Source organism: Strongylocentrotus purpuratus, unplaced genomic scaffold, assembly GCF_000002235.5.
Source record: "Strongylocentrotus purpuratus isolate Spur 01 unplaced genomic scaffold, Spur_5.0 spur5_contig_852, whole genome shotgun sequence".
NCBI lineage: Eukaryota > Metazoa > Echinodermata > Echinoidea > Camarodonta > Strongylocentrotidae > Strongylocentrotus > Strongylocentrotus purpuratus.
The window spans coordinates 877,486-891,178 of NW_022145560.1; the positions used below are offsets into that span (position 1 = coordinate 877,486).

General features: G+C 37.3%; 2 protein-coding genes across 2 annotated transcripts; both read right to left on the reverse strand.

Moving 5' to 3' along the window:
• Nucleotides 1-862: 862 nt before the first annotated feature.
• Nucleotides 863-2,633, reverse strand: LOC115928083 (tripartite motif-containing protein 2-like). The gene is made up of 2 exons (XM_030994799.1): nucleotides 1,577-2,633; nucleotides 863-1,159 (listed from the first exon to the last, which is right to left on the reverse strand). The coding sequence occupies exons 1-2, from the start codon at nucleotides 2,624-2,626 to the stop codon at nucleotides 863-865; spliced, it is 1,347 nt and encodes a 448-aa protein (XP_030850659.1). The 5' UTR covers nucleotides 2,627-2,633.
• Nucleotides 2,634-9,262: 6,629 nt separating this feature from the next.
• LOC105439194 (tripartite motif containing 13-like) lies at nucleotides 9,263-13,475 on the reverse strand. The gene is made up of 3 exons (XM_030994810.1): nucleotides 12,354-13,475; nucleotides 11,880-12,008; nucleotides 9,263-9,271 (listed from the first exon to the last, which is right to left on the reverse strand). Exons 1-3 carry the CDS (start codon nucleotides 13,473-13,475, stop codon nucleotides 9,263-9,265), a joined length of 1,260 nt encoding a protein of 419 aa, XP_030850670.1.
• Between the last annotated feature and the right edge of the window lie 218 nt (nucleotides 13,476-13,693).

A 13,693-nucleotide genomic window follows, 5' to 3' on the forward strand; every position in this document is an offset into this window, starting at 1 on the left:
TAATTAATATTATTATTATTATTATTAATGATTGTTTACCTTTATTAACATCGTTTTATTTTGTGTGAATTGCCGAATAAATAATAAATAAATAATAAATAAAATAAATTATTTACCTACAACTGTCTACACAATAACTGCCATTTGCAATAATGAGAGCAACGTCTTGATACTTCATAAGCGTAAACGTTACATAATCTACTGTCGACGGCATGATGAGATTGGTCAACATAGTGATAGCATTATAATACAGCGGAGTCTAGACCGACTTTTTGATTTGAATCACATTATGATAGCATTATAATAGAGCGGAGTCTAGACCGACTATTTGATTTGAATCGCATTATGATAGCATTATAATACAGCGGAGTCTAGACCGACTATTTGATTTAAATCACATTATGATAGCATTATAATAGAGCGGAGTCTAGACCGCCTATTTGATTTAAATCACATTATGATAGAATTATAATATAGCTAAGTCTAGACCGACTATTTGATTTAAATCACATTTCGGCACAGGCTGGCAAGGCAGGGGCACTGAGAGGACTGCGGTGCATCCGGGAGTTTTAAGGTCCCGACAATCGATGAACCATCATCTCATAATTATTTGGGCCAAGAGGTGCCCCATATATCCTAATTATTGGGCAGTAAGGTACTCATAATATACTCATATTCAGACATGCTACGAGGTGCCTTAATACATATTTTTATTCTGAGTATGTTGGTGACTAATATGACAACGGAAACCATGCAGGCAAGAGTAGATATGGTGCATTTGTTCAATTGGACCGAATAATAATCTGAAATGTTTGGGTTTGTAAGTTTGATCAACTCCACGTTTCATCTGCAAAACTGAAATTTACTCCCATGTCTCATGGAAGATGTAAAGCCTTTCATCAGTGCAGAAAGCAATCTCTCCCGTCTTGAATGCTTGCAAATAGCAATTAAATGTTACGATTATCTTGAAATCAGTGAGAATGTTTTTGATGTACTTGAGCTCCTTTGTGTACTGGTCGATGCTCAGCAGACCCTGATCGTGCTTTGTCCATGCAATGATAATTGAATCATCCTGACACACAGCAGGGTAAGGATAATCAACATCATCTTTACGGATGCTATGAATGATAGCACCAGACACATCGTTGATCACTTGTACCTGAGACGGTAAGTGGAAAATAGATGTTCTCGTACTAACGACAATCGCTTGACTGGATGTCAGCGCAAACATCTCGTTTAGTACATATCCCTTACACATTATCTCTCTAATTGCCTTCCCCCCTTCTGGCTTAAATACCTGTATTTTCTTGCATGTATTGTAACCTATAAAGATGAGCCCATCCTTGCCTACAGTGAGACCACCATATCTACCATTCACAACATTCATTGTCGCAAACGTTACATCAAGCTTTTCACAAAGCTCTGTGTACAAGGAAATTCTGTTGTTAGTGTCGCGTATGACGTATCCACCATTAGGCATGAAGTGTAAGGCACTAACGTTTACAGATTTCAGAACGGTACCTTGTATAATGCCCTCAGGAGAATATATGACTATTCCTCCGTTTCCACAACCAACTGCCATCTCATTGTTTGGTGATATCACCATCCCGCGCATGATTTTTCCAGCAGGCAGTGGAGCTTCCGTGCGCAGAACCAATTCAGACTTCGTATGTGCAGGGACCTCCCTGGTATGTGTTAGCTGGCCCAACTGGAGTTCATCTGATCCCTGACTCCTGAAGCCAATTCTTTCACCTTCCTCAGCGGTTCTTCTGGGCAGCTCCTCATCTGGCCTAATTTGGTTTAGAAGCACTTCCAGCTGTTGACACATCGCCTTATGTGCGGTCAGAGCCTCTGTCTGGAGGGGGAAATTAAGTCCATCCTTAACCAAGTCCAGAACCTTCTTAATCTCGTCTATCTGCTTACGAATCGACTTCTCAACGTCTCCCAATGAAGTCTTAATTTTTCCTAGCTTGTACCCAACTTCTTTTTTCAACACCGTCTTTCTTTCCTTCAATTTCTCAACTGATTCCTCAAAAGTCGCATCTATTTCATCATTGAGTCGTTCCTGTATGTTATGCACTCTTTCACGCTGGTCTTCAACGAAAGTAAAATACTTGTCAACGTTGCGTATCTTTACATCCGCTTTAGATACAAGTTTCTTGACGTGATTCTTTTGCTCGGTTTCATGTTCGCCTGCTTCCAGGATAGTGTGAGCATCCTTTGCATGCTCTAATAAGCCACACTTGCAGCAGACGAACTTGTTACAGTTGACACAAAAACATTCTTCATCGTAGTTCGGATGTTTTCGACATTTGTTCCATTTTCTTTCCAATGATTTGTTTTCTCGATTACTGTTGGTACAGACCTGGCCCTGGGTCTCCACATCTTCAACAAGTGATCTGACTGTTATGTTTGATTGCAATCTACCCACGACTCCACCAGGAACCGAAGTCTCCTCCCTGCACGTAGGACACAACAGATTTTGATGAGACTCCAGGAGAGACTCAAGACAACCCTTGCAGAAGGTATGGGAGCAGGTCAGGATCTTGGGTTCCTTGAAGAAGCTCAGGCAGATAGGACACTCGAGGTTCTTATGGAAAGTCTCATGCTTTAAGGAAGTAGCCATCTTTGACAACTCAAGCACACGACCTGAGGAAGAAGAAACAAATATGTGAATTACTTGGCCAACTCAATCAAAAGTGTGAAATTTGTTGTAAATACTCAGCTGGCTATTTTTGCACTAAAAAATGTTTAACATAATGCACTCCATGATTAATAGGGCCTACCCGGTAACATAATAAAATAACTTTACGCTTCTTCTTTAGCACTTACGTTACGAAGTAGCGATCTAACGGCGATTATATTAATATACTTTCAGTATTTATGAGGCGTTTCGTAATGTTTCATTCAGCAATGCAGTTGCATGAGTATTTTTGTTTATCGACTGGGAATGCCAGATAGTAGGCCTAAATGTACATGTAGTAAACGTTGAGACATATCTAGCCAGATCATGTGCTTTCATCTTTCATGCAGTACGTTTCGAATTGCAAAAAATATTCTATTTGTTGGGTTTAACCCTCGAATTATAATGGGTTTTTTTCCCTGCCAAATTAGCGATGCATTTTGTTAAACGTGTAGACTTGTAAGAAAATGTACCTGCTGGAACCTGTCTAAATGATTTGCCAGCACACCTTTTATAAATCCTGCACCAAATATCTTGCAAAGAATATTATCATGTATCATAACTAGTACATTTCCCACAATTTTAATCATTTAAAACTACACTATACCGAATCTAGACAATTCAAAATCTCCTGTACAGTTGCATATGTAAACATGTTATTAGAGGGGGTGGGGTTAAGAGTATAACAGGCTCTGGTTTCCTACTCACTATTTGATTATGTTCCGATTGTTTACATTCGAGATTCGTTTTATTATAATTGTTATACATCTGCTTATTTATTATTATCAAAATCTAAGGAAATGTATAATGTTAAAAGATTAAGAACTTAAACTGAACGATAATTTCCCTACAATGTTTAAAATAAGGTCCATGAAATTCGAACGATGCAGAAAAAAGTATTGAAGCATAATATAGGCCTAGCCTTATTTTGTCTCAGCTTTGTAATTTTTTGTCCCCCGCCATGTTGGTTGTGAGCGTGGGTAAATGGGAACGCATTGTTGTGGTGCGTGTGTGTGTGTTCTTTTGCAAGACTTTTGTATGGGATGGTGTTTTGTTTGGGGTTGGGCAGCAAGAGAAAGAAAGGGTTTTAGTTTGCTTCATATTATAACAGATTCCATTCAGCAAAAAATTATATCGTAATTTGAGAATTGTACATGTATAAAGTGAATACAATTATTATGTTATGATGAAAAAGAATTATATTTTGAAGAATTATTTAAGACAACGAGAGAGAGAGAAATTCAAAGTGTGACTTTGTCTGGAAACCACACAAATCTATGTCCGATCCCCATTACTCATACCATGATACTGACTGGCACACTCTTTATATCATGTCAGGGTGAATTAGATATTTCATAGGTTTAGGTGAATTAGATATTTCATACGCCTGGGCTTTAACAAGGGTAACAGATGAAAGAAAGACACATTTGAAAGTAACACTCTGAAAGGAAGTGTACCTTGATTGAAATCATTTGTAACGATGTTCACGCTGGTAGGTTTTACACTAAAGAATTATTGTTATGATCACTGATTGAATTAAACCTGTGGAGCGTGGGTGCCTAAAAGCTCAAAAACATGTTTGTCGACAGTGGCGGATCCAGTGAGGGCCCCTCCCCTGGGGAAAAAATAGGTAAAAACACGTTAATTTTACCTTTATTTGAAGACGGGCCCCTTCCCCTGGTGCTCAAGTGGGAGGGGGGGGGGTGCGATCTTCGATTGTTGGGGGCAAAATTATTCTCCGGCTAGCTGTTTCGCCACTAAATATTTTCTCACGAATTGGGCCCCCTCCCCTGCCGCCGGCTGGATCCGCCCTTGTTTGTCGAATCGATTCTTTCGAGTAAAATAATACAATGGAACACTATTTATACAAAGTTGGGAACTACTGCGTTCTGCTTTGATACAAATAATTCTCTCTAATAACATAGGTACGACATTAAAGCTATGTAACATATTTATTCCCTAAAATATGTGCCGACTTCTAACTGTTGAGACGATGATGTTACGAATTTAGTATGTTGGTGTAGAAAACAAGAAAATTTGTTTGTCTTAAAACATCAAATTACAATTAAATCGCTAGATGTTGCTCTATATTACATATAGATTTGGGTGAATCATAAACATACGTTTTTGGTAGTTTGTTAGTGTCATTTGCGCCTTTGATTAGGTAACTAGATATTGGCGCTTTATAAATATCTGGATTGTATTGGCTTGGGGTGCCAGGTAAAGATGTCAGAGATAATAATGTGCTGCATGGGGCAGAGACGTGGACACTCACTAAAAAGGACATGCAGCGATTGGAGGCGGTCGAAATGTGGTGCTGGCGCAAATTACTAGGTGTGTCTTGGAGGGACAGAGTTTCGAATGAAGAAGTGTTGCGTTGAGCTGAAGAAAAGCGGGTGCTGATTCAAACGATTAGAGAGAGACAGAAGAAAAGGCTTGGACACAAAATGCGGCATGATGAGGGATTGATGCTCAGAGTCATACAAGGTCGTATTCATGGAAAGAGGAAGAGGGGAAGACCTAGTAAATACTTTCTAGACGATGTAATCAAAGAATGTGGAGCAACAGGGTATGAAACGCTGATACGGATGACTCAAGACCGAGGAACTTGATGTGACACTTGATATACAATGTTGATTGGGTCACTGAACCTATCATGAACTGACATATCACTATTGATGATGAAAAATGTCAGAGGTAAACTTGTCAGAGGTAAAAATGTCAAGAAATTTCCTCTCCCGAATATACTGCAACAGTGGCGGATCCGTGTTTGGTTGGGGGGGGGGGCACAGGGGCACCTGTCACATAATTCCAGATTTTCGTCCTCTTTAACATGTTGTATAAAAAGGTCTAGTGTCAATTAGGACTAAGAAATTAAGAAGAATAGACAATTCAACTGCAGATACTGTAAAAACTACAATCAACGTATAGAGGTAAAAAAAAAAAGGAAAAGAGACAAACGACATGAGATCACGAATCATCACCATGATCATCAACAACAACAACAAGTCTTCAATGGAAAGACCCTTTTTTTTTTTTTTTTTTTACATAGGTTCATTAAATGCAAAGTCCCCTATCCTATTTGCTATTTGGGGGAACCGAGTCAAACTAGATGATGTTTCATACGTATATCCAATATTTCTTGGAACAACACAATTTAGATGTATACGAGTCAACAATTATATATTATACTCACTGTTTGCGTAGATCCTGCTAAATGCGAAATGAATCATGGATTGAGGCGTCGAGTCCACTACTCAGAACAAATGTAACCAGTCCAATTTGCAACAAGTGACATGAGAGGTCTATTCTAGAACTTGTTATAAAGGCGTTTACAATGTCTCTTTCACAAGATAAGAACAGAGCTTGTCTCTTGGTTATGAATCCGGTTTGACAGATGCCAAAACATACAGTGTGTCCAAGAAAATGCTCTAGAATTCAATCTAATGCAGATTCCCTTTGCACAAATGTACTTTGTTCCATCAGATTTGCATGTAAAAGTGACGGGTAACCCGCATGAAATGAAAGACATTAGCTGCGTACGTGGGGCTGTATTTCACCGTCTGGTGACGTGACACTAAGCAGGTCCCTGATGCAAGTCATTTGGATCATGGGATCTTAAAACGAAACCAGTGGAAATACATATAGCTAGAGCTAACAACCAAACAAAAGAATACATATCTCTTGCTCAGTGAGTCGGTCCTGATAGGCATTATGACGTAAATAGTATCACTTGATAAGGTGGCCTGGACATTCCACTCAACAAGTGGAGACCTTAGTCTGTTCCTAGACAGAGGGAAATTAGTGTAAATGACGAAAGGGGGGGGGGGGCTTCAATATATATCAACTGTCATTGCATCTGAGTACATTTTACTTACTACACTTTAGCGAATCTAGACAATTCAAAATCTTCTTTTGTTAATGTAAACAAGTTATTAAGGGGGGGGGGTAAGAAAATGCCAGGCTTTGGTTGATTCCCAGCCGTTATTTGATTATGTTTTGGACTTTTACATTCGAGTTTCGTTTTATTATAATTGTTAAACATGTGCTTATGTATTAAAATCTAAATCTAAGGAAATTTATGCTAACATAAGAAACTTAAACTGAATGACAATTGCCCCATAATGTTTGAGAAAATATTCATAACATCTGGGGAGGCTAGGAACAGTGGAAGTGGGGTTGGATGGTGTGTATGTGTCGTCTATATGTGTCGTGCGTCGCATGGTGAGGAGGGGGGGGGGGTAGTAGTGTGTGAATAGGGGTGTTGAGAGTATGTCTAACGGAGGAGGAAATGGGGGAATAGACAAACAAATTGTCTCAAGTTTACGTTAATATTCTTGATCATATATATGAAAATGTTTTCTAAACAGTTTACTTTATTATTACGATTTATGTTTCATCCAAAATATCAATGTCCAAAGTTTCAATTTCTCACTTCAGATGTATGTCTGTTTGAGTTTTTCTCGTATATTATATTAACGAGAAATGTTTGTATCAAAGAGGAACGAATTAGTACCCAAATTTGGACATGCTTACACTTTAAAAAGTTTTCTATTGTAATTTTAGTCGAAAAAATCTATTCGACAAACATGTTTTTGAGCTTCTAAGCACCCACGCTCGTCAGGTTACAATCAGTCATCACGATTTTTTTTTAATGTAAAAACCTACCAGCGTGAACATTATAACAAATGATTCAATCTAGGTACGTTTCCTTTCAGAGTGCTCCTTTCAAATGTGTTTTCTTTCTTCTGGTACCCTTGTTAGAAGACCAGGCGTATGATTATCTTATTCACCAACGATACTGTGACATGATATAAAGAGTGTGCCAGTCCGTACAGCATGGTATGACTAATATGAATCGTAAATAGGTTTTTGAGGTTTCCAGGCAAAGTCACTCTTTTGTCTCTCTCTCTCTCTCTCTCTCTCTCTCTCTCTCTTTCTTTCTCTCTCTCTCTCTCTCTTTCTCTCTCTCTCTCTCTCTCTTTTCTTAAATAATCCAGAGTCTATGAGAAAATCCATGTCGTTTACATGATACTAAGAAGAAGAAGAAAAACACTTGACATCAGTTCCATAACACAATGTGTTTAATCTAAGGCAACGTTACTTGTAGAATCGTCAAATGTCGGGTGATGATATTATCTTCATCTTAACACAGATGGTGGTGAGCATCAAAATCCTCTTTCTCTAAATTTCATCTTCATCTCTCCTCTCTCTGGTATCTCTTTGTTAGGATCCATACAGTATCATGCGCTTAGAAACATGGTATCAAATGGCAATCCAACCTTCGTAATAAGGTCAGAATCAGATTGGTGAAAGTTTGAAATAAAACGGACTAATGTTTTACATATCAGATCACTAAAACTATTCGAATCTAAAATTGGCTATTTGGTCAGTGGATTGTGACGTTTTCATGAAAAACTCTTCCGTTGTCGTGTACACAAAATCATTAATTTCTTGGGGTATTTTCTCGAAACTTGAGAGTCTCTTCTCTCTTGTGGCACAACTCAAAATATTATTATTGTTGATATTATCATTATCATCAGCATTATCGTCATAACTAATCAAAATAGTACTATTATTATTACTATCATTATTATCATTATTGTCATTATTTTTATCATGCATGATCATCATCATCGTTATTTATATATAATAGTATTATTATTATATACGCCCTATCATATGCAACCATCAAGGTTATGCATGGCTCAGAGTGCTTTGTTGGTGAGAAAAGTCTTGAATCAGTTCCAAGTCCATGGCATTGTGCCGTAGAGGGCGACAGATAAGGATGACTTTTAATTTTGACGATGCCTTCAAATCACACTCAACTTCCAATGAAACTATTAAACATGATAAATATACTAGTAAAGGGGAAATAACCGAGTCCCTGGGAAATGTTGGCTTGAAAGGAAATATTCCTTCGTCGACGACGAAGAAAAGCAAGCAGATTGAACTTAAAGGCCCTCAGATTTTGATGAAAACTCGGAAACGAGTCTGTCGTTTGATGCAAAGAATGTTAAAGACAGTATGACATCATTCGATGTAGGACGGAAAGTCTTTACTCATACTAATGTCGATGGAACATTATTATCATGGCAAAAGTCGTCTTCTGGTATTTCGATTTCTTCTTGATTGCTGACCTTTACGCCTACCATTTTAACCGCTAACACATCATACGAATATCATCTACAGAAGCTTTCATATACCTCCTGCATGTATTATTTAAATCAATACTTTTCATGACTCGGTCTTTCACTTCTTTAGGATTGTTTTTCTTTACACAAATGTCAGTGGACAAAGAACTATTTTCTGGAAATATCAGTGATCAAATTCATGCTTCAAGTTTATTCCTTCTATTATCTTTGAGAAAACATTATTGAAATAATTACGAAATTTGTAACATAATTTATATGGAACATGATAACTGGCATAATTTCATCATAATAATAATTATGCTTTTTAGCGCAATAATGCAGGGATGTCTCTATGCTGTTACAAAGATAATAAAGTAAGTTAATTAATCTACAATGAAAGAATCATAGACCTAGTAAGGAAGGGGAATTTTAACTTTAATGCATATTAGAATACCTAGATAAAAAAAAAAGAAATATAAATTAAGGTATATAAAATACTGATTTCCTTTCCAATTTAAAAGATAACTGGGAATTCTTAAAAATGTTAAAGGATCTCGTACAAACATGTTATGCACATGCGACAAATAAAAGCAGAAATTGTTTATTTATATACACCAACATTACAAGTCTAACAATATAAACGTACATAGAGCAAATCAATATGACATGAAATAATTAATCTTTAAATTAGTAAAATAAATTTAAATAGAACATTAAATTCACAACGTTCGGATATAGACTAATATAACATTCTTCCCCCCTCCCCTTTTTACATCAGGGGTTCCTTGCTACCGGTATAGTGTAACGATCTAAAATATGATCTATAGTTTCAAACTAAATCATCGGTATCTATTTCACTGTCATATTTACTCTGTTTACCTTGCAACGCACATAGTACGACATTTCTAAATATGTTTGTAACGACATAAATATGTATACATAATATATGCCCAATAAAAATAAACTAATCGTTAAGCTGCGTGTATTAGGATTCGAATGTAAACCGAGAACAAATAAAATGGCACTCTTGAATCGTTTACCTTTTCTCAAAAGGCCCGTCATCTTTTTCTCTCTCTTCATTCTGTCGAGTTCCCCAGCTTGTTCCTTTTAATTTCTCATTTTCTGTCTTTATAATTCGAAATATTTGTTTAAATTTATTATAGATTTGAGGTGCGTTCATAAGTGAAACAATTCTTCTTAATTTCTAATCTAGTTTTGTTCCTTGTCCATTTTTGTGAATGTATTTAATTTTTTAAATATTATTTTGAACAATGCAAATATGTAAATCTTAAAAGTATCAGTCTTTGGACTGAGTCAAAGGAAATTGTAATAAACCTAGCCGAATGAATAAGTGAAATATAAATGCATAATAAGCAAAGAGAGTTAGAAAGAGTTACGGGAATTAGGGATTTTACAGCATAAGACCCCTTAAAAGTAATAAATGTTATACGTACAGATCCAGTAAACAACTATGGGTATATACAAATAAATGAGGTTCTAAATTATAAAAGTATCCTTAACAAAACAAACAAAGAAACACAAATACCATCTTAACTAATACATGAAATAATTGAATTGAATTGAATTAATTTATTATCATGCACAAAATAAAATGAAGGCATAAAAATCGTCTTATGGCTCACATTTGTATAAAATATAACAAAACATTAACATATCATAGACAAAAAACTACAAAATAACATAGATAACATAACAATGCAATATAATTTACCCTCTCTGTTGTGAGCCAGGGGAATTATTTGACTCCCAAACAGACAATACTAACTTAAATAAATTGCAGAAAAGTTACATGACAACAATCAATGTCACATTAATAGAACAAGTCACAGCAAAGATCTAAAATCAATTGTTTATCAATTGTTAAGAATTTCAGATACAAATGTCTATTTTTGGTAGCAGACATAGACTAAACGTACATCATACTGGATGGCAAAGAGGAGAGACAAGAGAGAGAATGAAAGAGAGAAAGAGAGAAAGGAGAAAGCGAGAAAGGGAAAGGGGAAGAGAGAGAGGGAGAGAGAGGAAGAGAGGAACAGTTCAGTGGGAGATGATACATATACAATTTGAAAACATTGCTTTGTAAAAGACATCATTTATATTGCACCTGTGCTTAGTACTGTTACATATATGAAACACTGCTATGCATGCCAAGAAATACAAATACAACTGTATGTTAGTACATGTACATATAGATGGTAGATACACTGTACAGTTGGGAAAAAAATTATGTCGGATAGAAGAGGCGAGAAGAGAGACGAGAAAGAAATAATTAAACGACCTTGGACAAATTGCATATCTATAATTCTCTTTGCATATTTCAAAACAAACGTTTTCAGATACATTGTAATATTTTGAGAACAATACGTTGCCGCTACCATGAACACTAAGATAATCTTTCCAGTATTACACATACCATTAAAGGAGGCAGCTGCTCATCCCCCGTAATAGCAGGAATATGCCTGGCTGTGTATTATATTTGCAATGTATGCTTTCAGTCGATTAGAAGGTGTGCTACCTCCTCCCCTCGTCTCTGATTTTGATTATCTACCTTCATCTGTCTATAAAATTATTATTATTATTATTATTATTTTATTTGGCAGAAAACACATGATATCAAAATACAGAGTTGAAAATAAACAATTAATAGCAAATCACACACAAAAAAGGAACACTGGGTGCACCCGGCTGTGCTGCCAGGCATTGGGCAAAGTTAACCAAATAACAGCCATTTGCAATAATGAGCGCAACAACTTCATACTAAATAAGCATAAACGTTACATAGTCCACTGTAGACGGCATAATAAAATTGGTCAACATAATGATAGCATTATAATAGAGCAGAGTCTAGACCGACTATTTGATTTAAATCACAATTCTGCACACGATGTCTCATGGAAGATATATAACATATCACGAGTGCAGAAAGCAATCTCTCCCGTATTCAATGCTTGCAAAAAGCCGTAATACGATTTCGTTATCTTAAAATTAGTGATAATGTTTTTGATGTATTTGAGCTCTTTTGTGTATTGAACAATGCTCACTAGACGCCGATCACGCTTCACCCATGCAATGATAACTGAATCATCCTGACACACAACAGGGTAAGAGTAATCACCATCTTTGCGGATGCTATGAATGATAGCACCAGACACATCGTTGATCACTTCTACCTGAGACGGAAAGTGGAAATTAGATGTACTCGTACTAACGACAATCGTTTGATTGGATGTCAGCGCAAACATCTCGTTTGGTACAAATCCGTCACACGTTATCTCTCTAATTGCCTTCCCCCCTTCTGGCTTAAATACCTGTATTTTCGTGCATTCATCGTAACCTATGAAGATTAGCCCATCCTTGCCTACAGTAAGACCACCACATACACCTTTCGTAACATCCTTTGTTTCAAACGTTACATCAAGCTTTTCACAAAGCTCTGTGTACAAGGAAATTCTGTTATGAGTGTCGCGTATGACGTATCCACCATCAGGCATGAAGTGTAAGGCACCAACATTTACCGATTTCAGAACGGTATCTTGTATGATGCCCTCAGAAGAATATATGACTATTCCTCCATCTCCACAACCAACAGCTATCTCATTCTTTGGTGACAATACCACCTCCTTCATGTTTTTTCCAGCAGGTAATGGAACTTCCGTGCGCAGAACCCATTTAGACTTTGTATGTGTAGGGACCTCCCTGGTATGTGTTAGCTGGCCCAACTGGAGTTCATCCGATCCCTGACTCTTGAAGCCAATTCTTTCACCTTCCTCAGCGGTTCTTCTGGGCAGCTCCTCATCTGGCCTGATCCGGTTCAGAAGCTCTTCCAGCTGTTCACACGTCGCTTTATGTGCGGTCAGAGCATCTGTCTGGAGAGGAAAACTAAGACCATTCTTAACCAAGTCCAGAACCTTCTTAATCTCGTATATCTGCTTACGAATCGGCTTCTCCATTTCTCTCAACGAAGTCCTAAGTTTCCCTAGCTTGTGCCCAACTTCATTTTTCAACACCCTCTTTCTTTCCTTCAATTTCTCAACTAATTCCTCAAAAGTCGCATCTATTTCGCAATTGAGTCGTTCCTGTATGTTGTGCACCCTTTTACGCTGGTCCTCGATGAAAGTAAAATACTTGTCAACGTTGCGTATCTGTGCATCCGCTTCTGATGCAAGTTTCTCGACGTGATTCTTTTGCTCAGTTTCATGTGCGCCTGCTTCCAGGATAGTGTGAGCATCCTTTGCATGCTCTAATAGGCCACACTTGCAGCAGACATACTTGTTACAGTTGAGACAAAAACATTCTTCGTCGTAGTTCGGATGTTTTCGACATTTGTTCCATTTTCTTTGCAATGAAACTTTTTCTTGATTACTGTTGGAGCAGACACGGCCCTGCGTCTCCACATCTTCAACAAGTGATCTGACTGTTATGTTTGATGGCAGTCTACCCACGTCTCCACCAAGAACCGAAGTCTTCTTCCTGCACGTAGGACACGACAACTTTCCACGAGACTCCAGGAGAGTCTCAAGACAACCCTTACAGAAGGTATGAGAGCAGGTCAGGTTCTTGGGTTCCTTGAAGAAGCTCAGGCAGATAGGACATTCGAGGTTCTTATGGAAAGCCTCATGCTTCAATGAAGTAGCCATCATTGACAACTCAAGCACACGACCTGAGGAAGAAGAATAAAATTGTGAATTAATTGGCCAACTCAAATAAAAGTGTGAAATATTTTGTAAATACTATAAAGCTGGCTATTATTGCACTGAAAATGTTAAACATAATGCATTCCATGATTAATAGGGCCTACCCGGTACAACATTGTGAAATTACTTAACGCTTCTTCTTTAGCACTTACATTACGATT